The 19621-nt window shown below is 38.8% G+C and overlaps 1 protein-coding gene across 1 annotated transcript in view; it reads right to left on the bottom strand.

Annotated features, from left to right (window-relative positions):
• FYB2 (FYN binding protein 2) overlaps positions 1 to 19621 on the bottom strand; it is an 84855-nt gene that overhangs the window by 47168 nt on the left and 18066 nt on the right. The window contains 2 exon segments of the mRNA XM_060305037.1: positions 1053 to 1087; positions 9168 to 9268. Coding sequence (XP_060161020.1) covers positions 1053 to 1087; positions 9168 to 9268 — 136 coding nt within the window.

Genomic DNA, 19621 nt, shown 5'->3' with positions numbered 1-19621 from the left:
GCTTTTTATTTTGAATGAGATAAAATTTGGTCATTTGGAAAGTTCCCTTGTGCAGAGAAGTTTATTATTTGCTGATACTGCCAGCTAAGTGAAGCATCTTAATGAACTGTTTCTGCTTTCGTTAATAGGAATAATAATCATTTAAAGTTTTCTATCTATAAAGTGTATCACAAATGAACAATCCTTTCCAGTAAGCATTAGAACCATGAAGCAGAAAGACGAAGGACCTCAACTAAATGTACCCAGTGATAAAGGAGTAGTACCTTAACTGTCCCAGTTAAAACATTAGGTAAGTGCCTACTGTGTGCCATGTGCTGTACTAGGTGCTCATCTACTTTGTCTGGCTTAGTTCTCTCAGCAATTCAGTGAAACAAGTATTGGTCCCTCATTTATTGAGCCTCTACTACTGCAGATTAGGTAACTACAAGGCATATGCTTCCTGCCCTCATGGGGAACACACCGTTTTACAGAAGACAGCTGTAGCTCAGAGAGGTAAAATGCCTGGGATAGATTCCAGCACTTCCTATTAAACTGTTTACCTGAATTTACCTCTTTTCATTCTCACAATGACTTCTGATGGGGATGCTTCTATGACCACTATTTTACACGTGAGGAAAGGGAGGTTCAGGGTCACACAGACAGGAGCCGGGATCAAAGCCCATGATTCTGCTTGAGCCCTAAATCAAGTTGCTAGCACTGTGCCCACCAGAAGCCCAGAAAATATGCCTTCATGAGTCTGGTCATTCGTGTGAAAGCTCAGGAGCTCTTTTCTCTGAAGGGACAGTTATTACAGGCCAGTTGGTGCTGGCCACCCTAGATAAGGGGCCAGGAATGGATTAGGACCACCTTCTCCCATCCTAACACATTTTCTGTCTCTGACCTTATAGGGCCTCAGGCTTCAGAATCTTAGCAGCTAGAGTCTGGAAAAGCCCCCCAAATCAGGGGAAAACCCAAAACAAAGACCATTCCTCCCTCATGAAAGAAACTACTTCAGAATCAACTCTGCACACTTGCTTTAGTTATGAAGCTGATAAGAAGAGAAGAAACAATACCTTTTGGAGTTCTTCAATTCTGACTTCATAAGTTGCTAAAATAAACATGAAAAAATTATTTCAAGGCAGTTTCTTATAGTACCCATTTCTTATACAGTATGCAGGATTAAAGCAATTATAGAAGGTGGCAGTGTTCAGTTTTCTCAACCTCCAGAACAATCTGCCTATGGGAGACTTCTCCACGTGGTTTGGGAAATTCTCAGGTCATTGATCACGGTATCACTTCTGGGGGATTTCTAGGATGGAATGGACAGTGAATTTGTTTCAAAAACATTTGAAACAATTTTCAGTTTCCTTTTTGTTAAGCAGATTCATACTCTACGATGAAGAGAAAGTGCTGCAATTTAGTGGTAGCAATCAGAAGGCAAACTTGAAAGGAAAGGGAAAGGAAAAAGGCCAACAAAAGTCCAAATCCCACTTCAACAAGTCAAACTCCACAGCACGCCTAAAAGTGTTTGGCTCCCTGAGCGTTTTGTTTCCTTGGTACAGCTTGGAAAGAGGAGACTGACCACCAACTAAGGCTCGAATACCTTTTGATTTTTTCAAAGCTTTTGTGGATTTTATTTAATGACGATGCCAAATTTAACCATTAACAAATACAAGTAGTAGCAAAAACTTGGGTTCACAGCCTAGTCCTGCCACTTCCTACCTGTGGAACTGCAGACAAATTACTTCATTTCTTCGAGCCTCAGATTGCTCATCTGTGAAATGGGGACAACTGGAACCTGCCTTCCAGAGTTCATGGGGAGATTAAAGGAAATGATGTAGGTCACGTATACCTAGCAGAACACCAGACGTTGTATAGAAAGTGACATGTATTTTGATAAAATTGTTAATTTAATTTTTCTTTGCTTATAAGTTATCTATAAAAGTTTTCCCCCTACTGTTAATGAATATGCATGCATAATAAACAGGACTTCCCTAGTTCCTTTTCTCTTTCTTGCTGCTAGAGTCCTAAAGCTTTAGTTTACAGAACTGACCAAACAATAACATGCATTTCTTAGTCATTATTATTCTACACATAAAATCCATTAATAAAGTAAATGAAATCACAGTTTTTCTTTAGGGACTATGTGCATGTGATTGTTGACACAGGGACCTAAAATTCTGTGTGGAGGATTAATAACATGTACTTCAGCTTCGGTAACTGTACACTCTTATTTTCACCAGTTTTTGAATCAACACATTTTATTCTGCTATTACGTGCTTTAAAAACATTTAAGAATACCTGTTTATAATGCAGTCTGCCTCATCCTTTTCAAACATAAATTTATTTTCCAATTTTAAAAATGATAATCTCCTTCTGTCTCCCTCCCCCTACTTATTTACTGTTCTGTGTTTTTGAAAGAATTAACAAATCATGATCTCTTTGCTTCTACCTGCTACTTGGTGGGGAGGGAGATACTATTCTGTCCTAGAAATGGGAAAACCAAGGCTCAGAGAGGACTTGTTCAATACTTGCTAAGGCTAGTAAACAAAGATAATCTACACACAATTAATAATGCATTCATAATCTGATACTGTTTTTTAGCAAAGTGGAGGTTCTCCCAATAGTAAGTGTTGCCATCAAAACCTGCTCCCAATGTAGGAATATAAAATACAAATATCACATCCCAGGGGGTCAGGAAAGGACTAGGAATTATAACAGGAGGATGTAACCCAAAGCATTAGAGCCCTCACTTACTTTCCATAGGGAGTTATATAATTCTTTCCACTGAATAGCTTTGTCCCAGCTGGGAGAAAAAGGACAAATATCAGAAGATGGTCCTCAGCGAACCTCCAACTGCAGTATCCTATCATGGTCATCCTCCAGGCCTCAGCTCTTTTTCCATTTACTAACTCCCTGTGTGACTTTGGAAAAGTCCCTTCACCTGTTTTATACCAGGAGGTGAGACAATTATTACTAATATTATAAAGACAATAATAAAAAATAGCTAACTATTTTTATGAAAATCACTACTAAGATTCTGATTTACCAATGAGGAATAGACACCAGAGAAAGGAAGCAACTTGCCCAGCTTCGCTCAATAGGAAATGGCTTTCAAACTTTCTTCTAGCCATGGAATCATTCATTTAAACGCAGTATTACAGGAGCATAAACAGAACTTCTCTGGAAGTTATCCCCGAGGGTCTCCAGGACCCCTTAGGACAGCCCTTGGTCCAAGGAAGCACAGTCTGAAAGGCACTGGTCTAGATGAGCTCTGAGGACAATTCTGCAGAGCTTCCAGACAAGCCTAAATCCTGCATAAACATCACCAAGTTCTGTACGAAAAGGTGAAGCTTCAGAAAGGCACCTATGCCGAACTATGCACCTCTGAGGTGATGGCCTTCTGTTTTCTGGGCATTGTTTAAGGGACAGACTCACCCAAAAGCGATGTCAAAGCCTCTTTCTCCTTCCCTTCCTTTCCCCCTCATTCTCTTTGTCCCAGAAAGGTAGCATTTAGATTCCTCACCATTGGCAGGCAGAGGAAGGAAGAAACCCATTTTAAGCTAATTTTTTTAATAAGATGTGAGACTTACATTGAGGTTTATTTATTTATTTTTTACCTATGGATATCCAATTGCTCCAACACCATTTGTCAAAAGGCTATCTAAAAAAAAAAAAAAGGCTATCTATCCTCCATTGAATTGCTTTACAATTTTGTAAAAAAACAAGATCAGTTGGGCTTATTTGTGTAGGTCTTAATTCTGAGTTCTCAATTTTGTTCTATGGTTCTATGTGTTTCTCTCTGACAATACCACACAGTTTTGGTCACAGAAGCTATAATTCTTAAAATTAGGTAGTCTGATACCTCCCCCACTTTTTCTTCTCCAAAACTGTTTTAAGCTATTCTAGTTTCTTTGCCTTTCCATGCACATTTTAGGATAATATTATCTATATCTATAAAAGAATCTTGCTGGGATTTTACTAGAAATTGCGTTAGACCTGTATATCAACTTGGGGAGAATTAATATTTTTACTATATTCAGTCTGCCAATCCATAAATGTAGCATAACTGTTTCTCCATTTATTTAGATTTTCTTTGATTTCATCAGCATTTTGTAGTTTTTAACATTTAACTCTTATACATGTTTTGTTAGATTTTAGTCCAAGCATTTATCTTTTTTGAGTGATTGTAAATGGTATTACATTTTTTTCATTTTTAGTGTTCAAGTGTTCATTGGTAGTATATAGAAACACAATTGATTTTTTAATGTTTATTTTGTATACTGTGACCTTGCTGAACTCATTTATCAGTTCTAGAAGGTTTTCTTTTTTTTTTGTAAATTCCTTGAGATACCCTACTTAGACAATCATGTCATCTGCAAATAATGACTGTTTCTTTCTTTTTGATCTGTATTCCTTTATTTCCTTTTCTTGCCTTATTGCACTCACTAGAACTTCCAGCACTACATTGAATAGGAGTGGTGAAAGTGGACATCCTTGCCTGGTTCCCAATCTTAGGGGTAAAGTATTCAGAGTTGTATCATTAAGTATCATGCAGACTTTTTGTAAATGTTCTTATCTAGTTTAGGAAGTTCCCCTCTATTCTTATTTTTCTGAGAGTTTTTTTTATCATGAATTGGTGTTGAATTTGTCAAACACTTTTCCTGCATTGATTGATATGTTTGTGTGTTTTTTTTCTTCTTTAGCTTGTCAATATGGCAGATTTAATTGATTGATTTTTGAGTACTGAACCAACTTTACAATGAATAAATCACACTTAGTCGTGGTATATAATTATTTTTCTATCTTGATGAAATCTATTTGCTAATATTTTGTTAAGGATTTTTATGACTATACTCATGAAGGATATTGAGCTGCAGTTTTCTTCTTTTGTACTGATATCTGGGTTTGGTATCAGGTTAATGCTAGCTTCTACTTCTATTTTTCAGAAGAGATTGTGTAGAATTGGTATTAATTTTTCTTTAAACATTTGGTAGAATTCCCCACCGAAATTACCTAGACTGAGATCACTTTTTTATGTTTTTAAATTATGCATTCAATTTTTAAAATAATTACAGGGCTATTCAAATGATTTATATTGGGTGAGTTGTGATTTTGGGGGAATTGTTCAGTATTTACCTAAGTTGTCAAAATTTACATGTATACAGTTGTGCATAATATTCAATTATCCTTTTGACATCTGCAGGGTTTGTAATGATATCTCTGTTTTGCTCTTAATATTGTTAATTTGTGTCTTCTTTGTTTCTTTGTCAGTCTTACTAGAGGTTTGTTAATTGTATTGCTCTTTCCAAAGAACACACTTTTGATTTCATTGATTTTCTCTATTGTTTTTCTGTTTTCAAGTTTATTTAAGTTTCTTTATTGCTTCTTCCTTTATACTTGCTTTGAATTTATTTTGCTCCTCTTTTACTATGTTCTTGAGGTAGGATTTTAGATTTGAGGCTTTTCCTACTTTTCATATAAGAATTTAGGGCTAAAATTTCCCTCTCAGCATTGCTTTAGCTGTGTTCCACAATTTTGGGTATGTTGTATTTTCATTTTCATTTAGTTCAAATGTATGTTTTGATTTCCCTTGAGACTTACTTTTTGATCCACATTTAGAAGTGTTGTTTTGTTTCTGAGTGTTTGGAGAATTTACTATTACCTTTCAGTTCTTGATTTCTAGTTTGATTATATTGTGGTCTAAAAACATACTCTGCATAATTTCAATTCTTTTAAATTTTTTAAGCTTTGTTTTATGGCCCAGAATATGGTCTATCTTGGAATATGTTTATGGGCTCTTGAAAAGTATGTGTATTCTGCTCTTGTGTGTTCTATTGATGTCAATTAGATCCTACTGGTTGACAGTGTTGTTGAATTCTATTGTATTCTTACTGATTTTTTGTCTAGGTGTTTTGTCAATTGTGGAGAGAGGAATATTAAAGTCTCAAACTATAATAGTCTATTTGTCTATTTCTTTTTTCAGTTTTTGTTCACATATTTTGCAGCTCTGGAATTTCATGCGTATACATTTAGGATTGCTAAGTCTTGTTATTGCTCCCAACACAGCCTTTGCTGATACCACAGGGAGAGGGTGGCTGCCTTTACTACTGGGTGTTTGTGAAAGTCCTGACTCTCCACGAGGTCTGCTCTGACACCAACCCAACAGGGAGGGGAAGGGATGCCTTGTTATTTCTGGGTGGAGGGCTGGAGTCTATGCTCCCCATATGGTCTTCACTGGCTATCACTGTAAGTGGAGTTTTGTTACCCTGGCAGGGATGAAAGTCCCAGCTCTCTACTTGGCCTTCTCTGAAAACACCTCAGTGGAGGGGCTGGGGTGCATCATTGTAGCTTGATGAGGGTGGATGTCCAGACTCCCCACTCAGCATTGGCTGGTGGTGGTGGGCCAGTTTTGTTTTGTTTTGTTTTCTGTTACATTCAGCTGGGGGAGAACAGTTGTTGTCTAGAGGCCTTTCTAGGCTCCCCTTTTCCTGGTCCTTTGGTCAGAAAGAGAAGCCTTCTGTTGGAGCTGTTTTGTCTGTGCCCATAGGTGTTTCTGGGTTGGCAGCTACTTCAGCTCCAAGTCTGGGATATATGAAGCAAGAAGAAAAGCCAAGGATCTCACCACTTATCCTTGTTGGGTCCAGAGGTCCCTAGCTGGTCTACCTTCTTCTTTCTACATTTTCAGAATGTTCTAGTTTTCTTATGTTTGAATATAAAAAATACTATATATATATATATATATATATATATATATATATATAACTTTTATATAGAATATCTAGGGGTTTTAGTTGTACTTAGCAGGGGGACCAGGGAAAAGTACATCTGCTCCATCATCTCAGAGCAGAGTTCGCTTGACTTTAAATGTATTACCTTCTCAAACATACAGAACAATTACACAAAGGAGACATTATACCAATTTGGTAGATGAAGAAACTGAGGTTCATATATCATTCAACCAGTAAGTGTAAAGAGGATGAAATACATGGGAACAGTCAAACGAACAGGGACAAGTGGGGGTCAAATAGTCCACTTCCTTCCCTTTTTCTCCTGTAGGGTAATTGTATCTTGACTCTTTAGAGAGGGACAGAGAAAGGAGTGGGGGATATAACAGAATCTTTTTGATCCCAGGCTGCAGTTCCCCAGCTTCTTCAGCCCTGGCAGGCCTCTTCCTAACTCCCACAAGATGCCATTCTGGCCTGGGAAGCTCTCCACACACTCACCCTTCTCTCACCCTACCGCCTTCCTACTGCCCTCTGCTCAGTTACCTCTCAGTTGCAACAGTGGGTTATTTTCTGAGCCCTGTCTCTTTTCAGTCATAAACACTTGCTTCCTTAGCAGCACGGAGGGACACAAAGAATTCCTCAGTTGAAGACTCAAGAGAGGCCTGGGTTAGTGGTTCCTTCTTTGGGTATCTCAAATGATGTCCCCCACAGGCCCACCTTGGACATCTGTGGCCTGGAGAGAACAAATGCAGGCCTCTGGTCCAGCTTCCTTCCTTCCTTCTTTTCAATCCTCAGCTTCACCCTACACAGGAGGGGCCTTGCATATGTCAACCCCATCCTCTCCTGCCCCCCATGAACAGATGTCTCTGCAGCCCAATATGTCCTGAGGAGGAAGGACCTAGGGAAGAGGCCCAAGCAGGATCTTAGAAAGCCACTTGTGGGAGGGCATTCTGGGGGTCTCCTGTAATCCAGAGAAAAGGTGCAGGCTCTGACTGGAGAGCCCCCTTGGCCCTGTGAGCTCTTAGCTTTGGAATGTAGTCCCAACAGAGCCCACAGCCCTTCTATTCAAAGTGTGGTCTGTGGACCAGCAGCATCAGGATCACTAGGGCACTTGTTAGAAAAGAAGAATCTCAGGCCCAACCCAGAGCTACTGAACCAGAATCGATGTTTTAACAAGATCCCCAGGTGATTCATGCAAACATTATAATTTGAGAAGCCGTGCCCTTAAGGCAAGGGCCTGGACACCCCAAGTATGGAGTAGCACTGCCTTCTGGGTTGATGGGGACAGGAGTCCTGCTTCTTATGTCTAGTACTTTACAAGCCAAATGGGAGAACCTAGAGTTTGCCCAGTCTAGGAGAGAATTTTTCCAGGAGTTCTTCAACCCCTTATTTCCCAGGAGAGGGGAGGGAAATTTCAACGGGTTCTAACTGTTACACGTGAACTTCCTAAGTGTGTGATCCCAGGCAAATGACTTCCTCTCCCAGAGCCCTGGGCTTCTTGTCTACACAATAAAGAGGTTGTAGCAGAGGATCTCTCTCTAACTCTCCTTTCAGGGAAGTCAACATTCCTGACTGAGAAGCAGCATAAAATTGTGGAAAGAGCATGGATCTTAGAGGCAGTCTGAACCGTTGCACATTACAGCCCTACCGTGTATTACTTGTGTGACCTTATGCAACTCAATCTCTCTGATCTTCAGTTTTCTGTCTCTAAAAGTGGGTTCATACAACCTCTAGATCAAAAGGGATGTACACAGAGGTCGTGACAGAACTGTGGCCCATAGTACAGGCTCCATAAATACTAGTGTTTATTCCAGCACTAATATTTATGCCTTTTGTAGAAAATTGGCTGATCCTATAGGCAGAACAAAGATATAGAAACCTGTAGAAATGCTCTGAGTCCCTGCTTCTTCATCATCTTGGCTGAGGGGTTCTCTTTTTTCATTGAAAGTTCTGAGCTTTGTCGGAAGACTTAACTCGGAACGAGCGGTCAGATCCTTTTAACGCATCCTCTGCTTCTATTCAGGCTAAACAAAAGGACCTCATTCCCACAGTCTCTTATCTCCCTCTCCACACACTGAGTTACCAGGGGACTTCAAGTCAGACACCACGAGAAAAGAGATGACGTTTCCATGGGAGGAGAAGGAAGAAAAATGAATCGCCATATCTTGATTTTCCCTCCCACGTATCTATAAAAGGCAAAGCATCTAAGCAGATTGGTGAAGGAGAGAATAGAAGAGGGTAGAGAGAAGGCAGCACTAGGGCTGGGAGATAGCCTTGATGCCCAACTGGGTTTATTTATGTTTTTAAGAGACTAGACAAGGACAAAATAAAAGGAAATGGGATAGTAAAGCAACATGGCTGTGAATTTTTAAACTTAGAGTTAGCTGGGGGGAAAATACCATTTTGGACACATTTTCATTCCATACAGGGTTACAATATTAATTGGCTTAGCAGACTTACAATCAGCCATCTCTTTTGTGGTGCACAGGTTAATGGAGTTGCTGGAGTGTCTCAGACAGGAAATTGTTGCCTCAGAATTATGTGGTTCTTCAAATTCAGCACTGAGAAGTGTGGAGGAAAAAAGTTACTTAAAGCAAAACATTTTTAAAACATATTTTCAAACTTTGGGTATTTTTTTCCTCATTAGAGAAGGAATATAAGTAAGTCTGGTCCATATGGTGACCTAAACAGACATGGAAGGCATTCCACCCCCACTTTAAATACAGAGGAATTCTGGATGAAGTATAACGATGCAAAGAATTATAACAAGAACCCATAACTAACCTAGAAATCAATAAGGTAAAATTCCCCAGGTGCCAGACATAAAGAGGAAACTTACAATTAAAGATATGAGTGAGAATTGCATCCAAGGTACTCCATGGGAAATTGGGATCAAAGAAAGATCTCACTGATTGGGTGGCTGGGGATTTGATGGCTGGGGATTTAAGTTCAGTGTGAGCCACAGGCCTCACCTGAATGGGAAGCTGGAACTGAGCTAAAAGAATAAGGTCCAGGGTCACAAAATGCCATCCCATCTCTAAAATTAATTCTAAAAAGTAACTGTGCACTCTCCCAGGGAGCAAACAGGGAAGTTTGCTATCTGACCAGGGCCACTGGAGCTCAAAGAGTCACCCACGAGAAGGCAGAAACTCTACAACCCAGCACCGAGTAGGGGTTCTAGATGCATACGATCTGTGTATTTCTGAGACACAAAGCCAAAACTGCTACTTGAAATCCACCCCCAACCTGCCTTGTAAAGGAAGTCTGAAATCGTTCTGTAAACATGCTCCCACACCCATGGCACCTATGGTTTCCAAAGGAAACAACTCCCACTCAAAACAAGTGTATAATGAAAAAGTGCAAATCACACAAGGAGATGAACCACCATAGGTAGTCAGAAGATGTAACGAATGGGAGAATTAAATATTAGAATGATATGAAAGTGACATTAAAATAAGCACGTTTTAAGTGTTCAAAGAAATAACGTGAGGAATAAAAGCCATTAGGAAAAACAATAGAGTGTGAAAAAAATATAGATTTGGGGGCAGGATAGGAGTTATGGAAATCATAAATATAGTTTTTTTTAAATTAATTTTTAAATTGAGGTATAACTGATGTACAATATTACATAAGTTTCAGGTGTACAGCACAGTGATTCACAATTTTTAAAGGTTATATTCCATTTATAGTTATGATAAAATATTGGCTATATTCCCTGTGTTGTACTATATATCCTCATAGCTTATTTATTTTATACACAGTAGTTTGTATCTCTTAATCCCCTACCCCTATCTTGCCCCTTTCCACTTCTCTCTCTCCACTGGTGACCCCTATTTTGTTCTCTATATCTGTGAATTTACTTCTTTTTTGTTATATTCACTAGTTTTATTTTTTAGATTCCACATTTAAGTGATTACATACAGTATTTGTCTTTCTCTGCCTAACTTATTTCACTTAGCATCATACCCTCCAAGTCCATTCATGTTATTGCAAATGGCAATATTTCATTAAATATAGTTTTTGAAATAAAAATGTAGAAGTTGAAAAGTAGACTAGACACAGCAGAAGAGAGAACCGGTGAATTAGTTAGACCTGAGGAAGTCACCTAGCATGTAGCACAGAGAGATTAAGAGATGGAAAGTATTAAAAGAGAGCTCACAGTAGGGAGGATAGAATGAGAAAGTCCGATCTATATATAAAAGGGATTCTAAGAGCAAAAAAGAAAGAAGATGATGAAAGGGAGCCAATATTCAAACGATAATAGCTAAGACATTAATATTGAAAAGGGAAATAAATCTATCTATTGAAGCAGCTTTAATAATAAATCCACAGGTATACAGTTTTTAATAAATCAGAACAAGTGAAAGAAAAAAAATGTAAAAGCTGTGTGAGAGAAAAGACAGATTATCTACAAAGGAATAGCAGTCAGACTGGCAATGGACTTCTCATTAGCAACAACAGATGCTGGGTATTGTGGATATCTTAAGGCAATGAGCTAAGATAGCTGTCAATGTAAAATCCTCTCCAGATATACTATCATTCAAGGGCAAGAGAGAAACAAAGACATTTTCAGAGTACAGATACGTGTACTTACTGCTCGCAGATCCTTGCTGAAAACATCGAATGAAACTGAACTAGTAATGAAATATCATATAAGAAACAATGGTGATCAAAGAAATTAATAAAGCTATTGGTAAATCTAAATAAATACTGACTGTAAAAAATAACTAATTTGTAGAAGTTTAAGAATAAAATAGACTTAAAATACTAAATAATAATATGGAAGATTGTGAAAGAGGGCTATGGGAGTTATTCTCAGGTATCATTTAGGAGCAGGATAGAGATTTTGATTATCATTAGACTTGGTTAATTATGGATGCCTTTCATTGTAATTACTAAAAGGAACAGAAATAGAATATTTAACTTCTCAACTGGTAGAAGGAAAATATTCAATGAGAAAGCTTAAATATTAAACAAGAAGGCAGAAAAGGAAAAAAATGCATGTAAGGGAATTGCATAGTAAATTTAAAACATAAAATATAATGGGAAAAAGTCCAAATCGATCAAGAATCACAATAAATGTACATAGATTAGTCTACTCCAATAAAAATGGAGAGGATCTGACAGGACATTGTAAAAATCTTGCTAATGCAGCTCAAAACCACCAGGCAAACCAAAGCTCCCATATCAATGTATGGAGAAAGAGATGCAAAACAAACTATCCAAAAGAAAGCTTAAGTAGGTATATAAATATTAGACCATACTTTAGCATGACTGATCAAGAAAATGAGAGAAGTTACACACACGTGCACGCATACACACACACATACGTAAATCACAGATACGAAAGGGGACAAAACTAAAGTTAGTTTTAGATTTTCAGAAATCTAAGAAAATGTTAAGATCAGCTCTCTGCCAATAAATTTGAAAATGTAGGGAAATTTGGCAAATTAATAGGGAAATATAAAATTACCACAGTGACTGAAGAAGAACTAGAAAGACAGATAGGCCAATAAGCCATCAAAGGGCTTGAATCAATAGTGCACACACCCGCCTCCACACTCGGGTCACCTCTCTCCTTTTCGTCTGCTAAGTAGTTTTATGGGCAACTTTTAGCAAAGTTTCAGGGGATAGAAAAACAGAAAAGCTACCCTACTCATTTTCAGAGGACAGTGTAATTTTGATAGGAAAACCACAAAATGACCAAACAATAAAATAAAAATAAAGCTCAATTTCACTTAAGAAATTTTAGCCCAAACTCACTAAATACTAAATAAATGAATTAGTCAGTATTAAAATTAACTCAAGAATAACTAAAATTTATTCCAAGACTTCAATGATGGCTCAACATCAGAAAATCTATCTGATGCAAATTATTGCAATTAATCACACTGAAACAGTAAGAGAGGAAAAAAACCCAAATTATTTTAGTAGATGCAGAAAAGCATTTCACATAGATAACTCTCTTAACTAGATTAAATACTAACAAATAGCACACTTAATGGCAAAGTGTAATAAACTTCAGCTGATATGTAAACTCTGTTGGGAACTCCTGAAATACGAAAAAAACCAAATCCATAGAAAATTGGACAAAAGGATATGATAGACATCACAGAAGAGAAAAAGGGAATAGTTTATAGAAGTAAATATGCAATCTTAGAGTCAACAGGGAAATGGAGTGAAGACAATGAGAATTTGGTTCATATCCAACAATTCAGCAAGAATCCCCAAACTGGAAAATAACATCACATTTGGCAGGAACATGGAGAAATAGAAACTCTTTACACGGGTTTGAGGGTATGAATTGACACAGCCATTTTGGGAGACAATTTTTCAATATCTAGTAAAACTGAAGCTCCTTATTTACTATTGTTTAGCAATTCTACTTTAGGTAAATAACCTAGTGAAACTTGCTTATATTCACCTGGAAATACATGAGGATTACCATTGCAGTATCATTGGAAAAGGTGAAAATATAAAACAATCTAAATATCCCTCAGTAAGAAAATACACAAATTGTGATACATTCATATGATGAAACATATACAATATGCAATTATAATGAATAAACTAGATGTACATGCATCATCATAGATAGAATATGAAAACAGCTTTGAAAAAATTCAAGTTTCAGAAGGATAAAATGAGATGCTGTTTATACAAAACTATAAAATCCTGCATCTTTAACAGATATCTGAGTTTGTAGCTGAAGAATAAGAAATACCCTAACTGGATTCACTCCAACATTCACAGTTGGAGTTGCCTCCAACTGGGAAGAAAGAATGAGAAATGGGACTAGGGAATGAAACAAAGGGGACTTCAACTGTATCCACAGCAAATGAAAAACCACTTCTTCACCCCAACTGTGGATAGGAGAGAGAGAGAAAAAAATCACCCATAATTCTCCCACCTTCACACTAGTGAGCTCTTTGCATTTTGGTAATCTTCCTGATTTTGCCCATATTCTTATAGTTGTTATAGACAATGAAAAGGTTGGAGTTCGCTTTACATTTTTCCCTCTATTTATTTTATAAGCATATTCCACCAACTGTTTTCCCATCTATGTTTGACCACTTTGAATATTTCAGGTTTTTTTTTTTCACAATCTCTGTAATATTTTAATAGACGTATATGAGTAGTTCATTTTGCTGAAGAGGAAAAATATGAACTCTGATGCACCAGTAATTTCTCCCCTCATCATTTTGTTCCCCTCCCCCTCCATGAAATAATCCAGAGAAACGGTCTTAAATTATAGACTATGCCATATATCTTATGCTCCAATGGCCTAACAATCTCAATGTGTCTACGGTAAATTAACTTTATTAATAAGAAACAATTTGTGGAAATATTGAAAGAAGATGTGTAATCAATTTCTTGGACTATTTTTGTCAGAAATGAATAAATATCTGACTTCAGATGATCTGAAAGAATTTCAAGAGAGTGTAAAAAAAAAGTCGTCTTTCAGATCAATTGTCTTTGTAGAGACGCAGTCCCAGGATTAATGTTGAAAGGGAAAAAAGATATTGTACATGTATTTAAACTTCCCTTTTTGTTACCTGAGGATGTCTTTTATCTTTTTCCCGGTCCATTAAAACCAGATCTGAGGGGCTTCCCTGGTGGCGCAGTGGTTGAGAGGCCGCCTGCCGATGCGGGGGACACGGGTTCGTGCCCCGGTCCGGGAGGATCCCACATGCCGCGGAGCGGCTAGGCCCGTGAGCCATGGCCGCTGAGCCTGTGCCTCCGGAGCCTGTGCTCCGCCACAACAGTGAGAGCCCCGTGTACCGCAAAAAAAAAAACAAACCGGATCTGAGATCTACCTTGACTTAATACAACATGGGTCAATATAATGAACTTGGATTGCTGGGAAGAAATAACTCTATAATTTAAATACATCTATGCTTCAATTTCATTGTTTCCACATTTATTAAAACGTTCATGTCTCCAGGACTTCAGACGTTATTGGGAGGCAACACAGAATTACAGACAAACTCGGAGCTTGGGGTCAGACTTATGAATTTGAGTCCTATCTCTTCCATTTTCTAGTTTTAAAGTATTGAATAAATACCTTAAATCCCCACTTTCCTACTCTATACAATAGTAATAATAAAATCTACTTTAAAGGTATATTATAGATATTGAATGAAATATTTGCCCTCTGTATATAGGCATATCACCAAAATTGGGCTAGTAATTTTATTATATTATCAAAATTACAGTATTTTAAAAAAGAAGTGTGGAGGTTTGCATTTTGGAAAGTTCCTTTTATTACTGGCATAGCATCAGTTTCTATCTTTTCTGACTTTCTTATAGAAAACCTCTAGTAATTTAAATATTACATAATAAAACACGAATGTTTCTTAATGATATCTTCAACAATATCCATGTTCCTGGAGAAACAAGAGCTCCATAAATGCAATGGAAATGTTACAGATGATTTACAAAAGCAGGTATTTTCTAATTGTGTTTGGACGCTTGGAAACCTAACTTCAAAATAGATTTTTGAACAACTAGGGGTCTCTCTGGCTAAAACACAGACTTGTGAACTCCCCTTGTGGTTGTTTCCACTTGCCATGTCCACCCCTGGGCTACCGCCTTCCTTTGGAGAAAATAATTCGTCAACCTCTGTATCAGACTGTACATGCTAGGGAAGCAGCTCACGCAGCTCATTCAAACATCTGCTCATTGTTCATGGCAGGATTAGGTGCTATTTGTTGAGGGTTTACCATGTGTTGGGCACTGTACCTAGATTCATCCCATCCACCTCTCATTGGTCGTGTGGCCTCGAACAGTTAGCTCCTCTGAGCCTTCATTTCTTCATAGGGTCATTGGCAGTTTGATGGGCGAATAACTGAGTTAACATGTGAAAATGCCTGACGGGTATGTTTCCTTTCTCATCTTCTCCTGTGCCACACTGCATGAGGGTGGGTCGAAAAGTTTCAATGCGACAGTTCTGGAAAATCTAAAGAGCTTGCGTTAAAGTAGAACGATTGAGACTTGAACAGCAAAACCAGTGAGGCTTTTGCATTTGTTTTATCAGGGGTGTGGACCTAAGTTGAAAAATCCAGCTTCTTCCACTTATGTCAATGGCCCACATGTTCTGGAAACAGGAAGAACACTTGTAGCTTAGCCAGCAGCTGCTCTCTGTGACATTCCACAGGTTCCTGGTGACAAGGAAGGATGAGACCATCTGATTTCTCAATTACTCAAAGTCCCAAACTGGGAAAGTTCCTGTTTCCAACAAATACTTCTTGTAAGACTACTCTCCCCATAGGCTTTTCACTTAAGAAATTCTTGAATGAAAGAATTAACTCTTGGGCTTCCCTGGTGGCGCAGTGGTTGAGAGTCCGCCTGCTGATGCAGACAGAGGACACGGGTTCGTGCCCCGGTCCGGGAAGATCCCACATGCCGCGAAGTGACTAGGCCCGTGAGCCATGGCTGCTGAACCTGCGCGACCGGAGCCTGTGCTCCGCAGCGGGAGAGGCCAAAACAGTGACAGGCCCACATACCGCAAAAAAAAAAAAAAAGGAATTAACTCTTGAATCAAATAATTGATAATTAGACTTTAAAAAATGGCATCCGTTCTATCTAAAATCGATCTCAAAATGCATTCATGCCAGGTTCACAAAAATGCACGAGAAATTTTAAAGGATTTTTTTTTTTCTCATAAGCTATTCCAACCTCTGTCTTCTACATATAAGATAGTGGTTAAAGACGAAGCAGTTAAGCAGAATGCTTATAAGGAGACACAGGCTATGGAAAGAGAGGAGTGGGGTTGAATCTCAGCTTTACCTGGCTGTGATCCTGGATTGGTAATTGGACCCAAGTCACTTCTTCCTTTAATCCTCTTTTTTATGAGGACGAGGTGACGTACATTATGCTGTGCTTAGTGCAGTGCTTGGCACAAAGAGTTCACTACTTCCACTTGCACTACTACGTTTACTACCACTTCCACCTCTACACACATCGACCACTTGGACTTCAAGTTCTCCCACCTCTACCACCAGTTCTCCCACTTCTACCATTTTTACAGAACACACACACACCTCTGCATACACATCTTTGTATATCATGCCTATATTTTATGAATCATATATGTTTATGCATATACACATGTATACACGTGTTTGTATGCAGGCCTAATTCTACTATTGCATGTTTCATAACCTTACGGATTCTACTATGACGTCTACAACCAACAGCAACAACAAACAACATATACAAGGCCTCCAATGTCATTCAGCCCTGGGCAGTAGGTATTTCTTTGTTCCCAATTCATGAATGGATAACCCAATTCTTTCTATAAAGAGCCATAAAAGTACGACGACTGGGATGGTTAATTTTATGTGGCCACAGGGTGTCCTGATAAATATTATTTCTGATGTGTCTGGAGGGTGTTTCTGGAGGAAGTCAGCATTTGCATCAGTGGGCTCAGCAGAGCAGACTGCCCTCCCTAATGCGAGCAGGCATCATGCAGGCCACTGAGGGTCTGAATAGAACAAAAGCAGAAGCAAAGAATTCGCTCAATTTTTCCTGCCTCACTTATTGAGCTGGGACATGTCAACTCATCTTCTCCTGCCTTGGACTAGGATTTACACCATTGGCTCCCCTGGTTCTCAGGCTGTTGGACTTGGAATTACACCACTGGCTTTCCTGCTTACAGATGGCAGATCATGGGACTTCTTAGCCTCAATAACTGTGTAAGCCATTTCCTCATCCTTCTTCTTTTTTTTAACTTATTTATTTATTTCTTGGCTGTATTGGGTCTTCATTGCTGCACACGGGCTTTCTCTAGTTGCGGCGAGCGGGGGCTACTCTTCGCCACAGTGCGCGGGCTTCTCATTGTGGTGGCTTCTCTTGTTGCGGAGCACAGGCTCTAGGCGTGTGGGCTTCAGTAGTTGTGGCACGCAGGTTCAGTAGTTGTGGCGCACGGGCTTAGTTGCTCCGTGGCATGTGGGATCTTCCCGGACCAGGGCTCGAACCCGTGTCCCCTACATTGGCAGGCGGATTCTTAACCACTCCACCACCAGGGAAGTCCCTAATTCCTCATACTTAATGATTAAATAAATATTATATATGTAATATATACAATCTAATATAAGTATATAAAATATATGTGCTACTACTGGTTCTGTTTCTCTGGAGAACCCTGACTAATACAATGACCAAGTAAATGTTATTAAAGTGATCCCAGTTTCGGGAGTATTACTAACTCTGAAGCTACTTTGTCAAACCATTGATCTCATTCAAAAGGAGGGCGTGTCAACAATAATGATAGCTAATAATTATTACACACTTACTAGTGCAGGCACTGTTTCAAGTATACGTATCAATTTGTTTGATTCTCATTTGAACCTATGAAGATACTGTCATTCTTTCCACGTTCAGATGAGAAAACTGAGGCACGATCCACGGTCACAGAGTAGTAAGCGGCAGAGCAGAGATTAGAAGCCAGATATGTGAGTCCAGAATCTGGGGTCCTAACCACTCTGCTGGAGACCGTCTCGGAAGGGAACGGAAGTGCCAGCGGAAGCCAAACAGAGCATGAGCAGCTCCACTGCCATGGAAGTCACCACAGGAGGAGGTCATTGGCACACACAGCAGAGAGGCCCCCAGACGACAAAACAAACTACGAAGCAAAGCCATGATGAGAAACAATCACATGTGCTGAAGATGGGAAAGTACAGAAGATCTGAGATTTCCATTCACTAACTCACACGCCCTCATTCCCCCTTTGACCAAACTCTTCATGCTAATGTTATGTATGTTCTCTCCTTGAATCCTCTCAGTAGCACTATAAGGCATTTTACATATGTGAAAACTAAGCCTTGGAGATATTCAGTACTTGCCCAAGATAGCACCATTGTGGGTCCAGAAACCAGGCCTTCTAATTCCTAGTCTATGCTCTTTTCCTCTAAACTACTAGTCACTCTAGAACCAAGGAGAAACTACAATGAAAATGATGAAGCCCAGGTTGATGGTGAAAGTCAAGGAGCTAACAAGTGAGTTTGGGATGATATTTTTCAAAATATCATTAGGCTGATCCAATGGTTTCACAGATCAATTCCTCTATATAATAGTCACTTATATTGGGAACATGTGAGAGGGAAGTTACTATACTTCCCTATGCCTGACATTATCATCTATAAGAGAACAGTATTACTTAACCTGTATTTTGAGGTTAAGGCAGAATCTATGAAATCACTGCTGAACTTAGGAATGACTCTTTAAAAGCACCCTGACTTCTACTAATGCAACCATGAAAGCAATTTCTCAATAATCCAGCGGCAACTTCCACAGCATGAACAAAAGATGACCTCAAGCCCTCAATTTCATTGTTAAGCTCAAGCTTTAAAATATCTGAATTTCAAATTTCAGGGTGTCTGCTTTGAAGTGCACCATCATATCTGACAGCATTTGTTTTAAGAAGGAGAAGGCAAGGTCACCCTCTGAGCTGCTGGCAGACTTTCCTAGGAGACCAGCCTCCTGACTCCCAGCTGCTTCCTGTAGCCCTACACCTCGTTACAGACAAACCCTACCACTTGAAACACACGACAAATCGCTACCATTTATCAAGTGTTTACAACATTGCTGGGTACTTTGTAGAATTATAGATATTTATCTCAATCCTCACAGCAACCCTAAAAGGTAGGATTTATTGATTTCTCCATTTTCCCATGTGAAGAAATAGGAGGCCCAGAGATATTAAATAACTCTCCTAAGATGACACAGAGACTGTGGTGCTCAAAATATAAACCCAAGGCTATCTGACCTGACCCCAAATTCTATGCTCTTAACCCCTTATAACACACTCCCTGGATCTTCTCGTTTTCAAGTATTGCTATGTCATTCGATTTAAACAAATTTCATTTATGTAGCTGGTAAGAAAGAAGTATTTGATTCTCCCTCTGCTTTCA

This window comes from Globicephala melas, chromosome 1 (assembly GCF_963455315.2).
Source record: "Globicephala melas chromosome 1, mGloMel1.2, whole genome shotgun sequence".
Taxonomy (NCBI): domain Eukaryota; kingdom Metazoa; phylum Chordata; class Mammalia; order Artiodactyla; family Delphinidae; genus Globicephala; species Globicephala melas.
The sequence above is the reverse complement of the archived record's forward strand: the minus strand, read 5'-3'. Positions and strand labels throughout refer to the sequence as shown.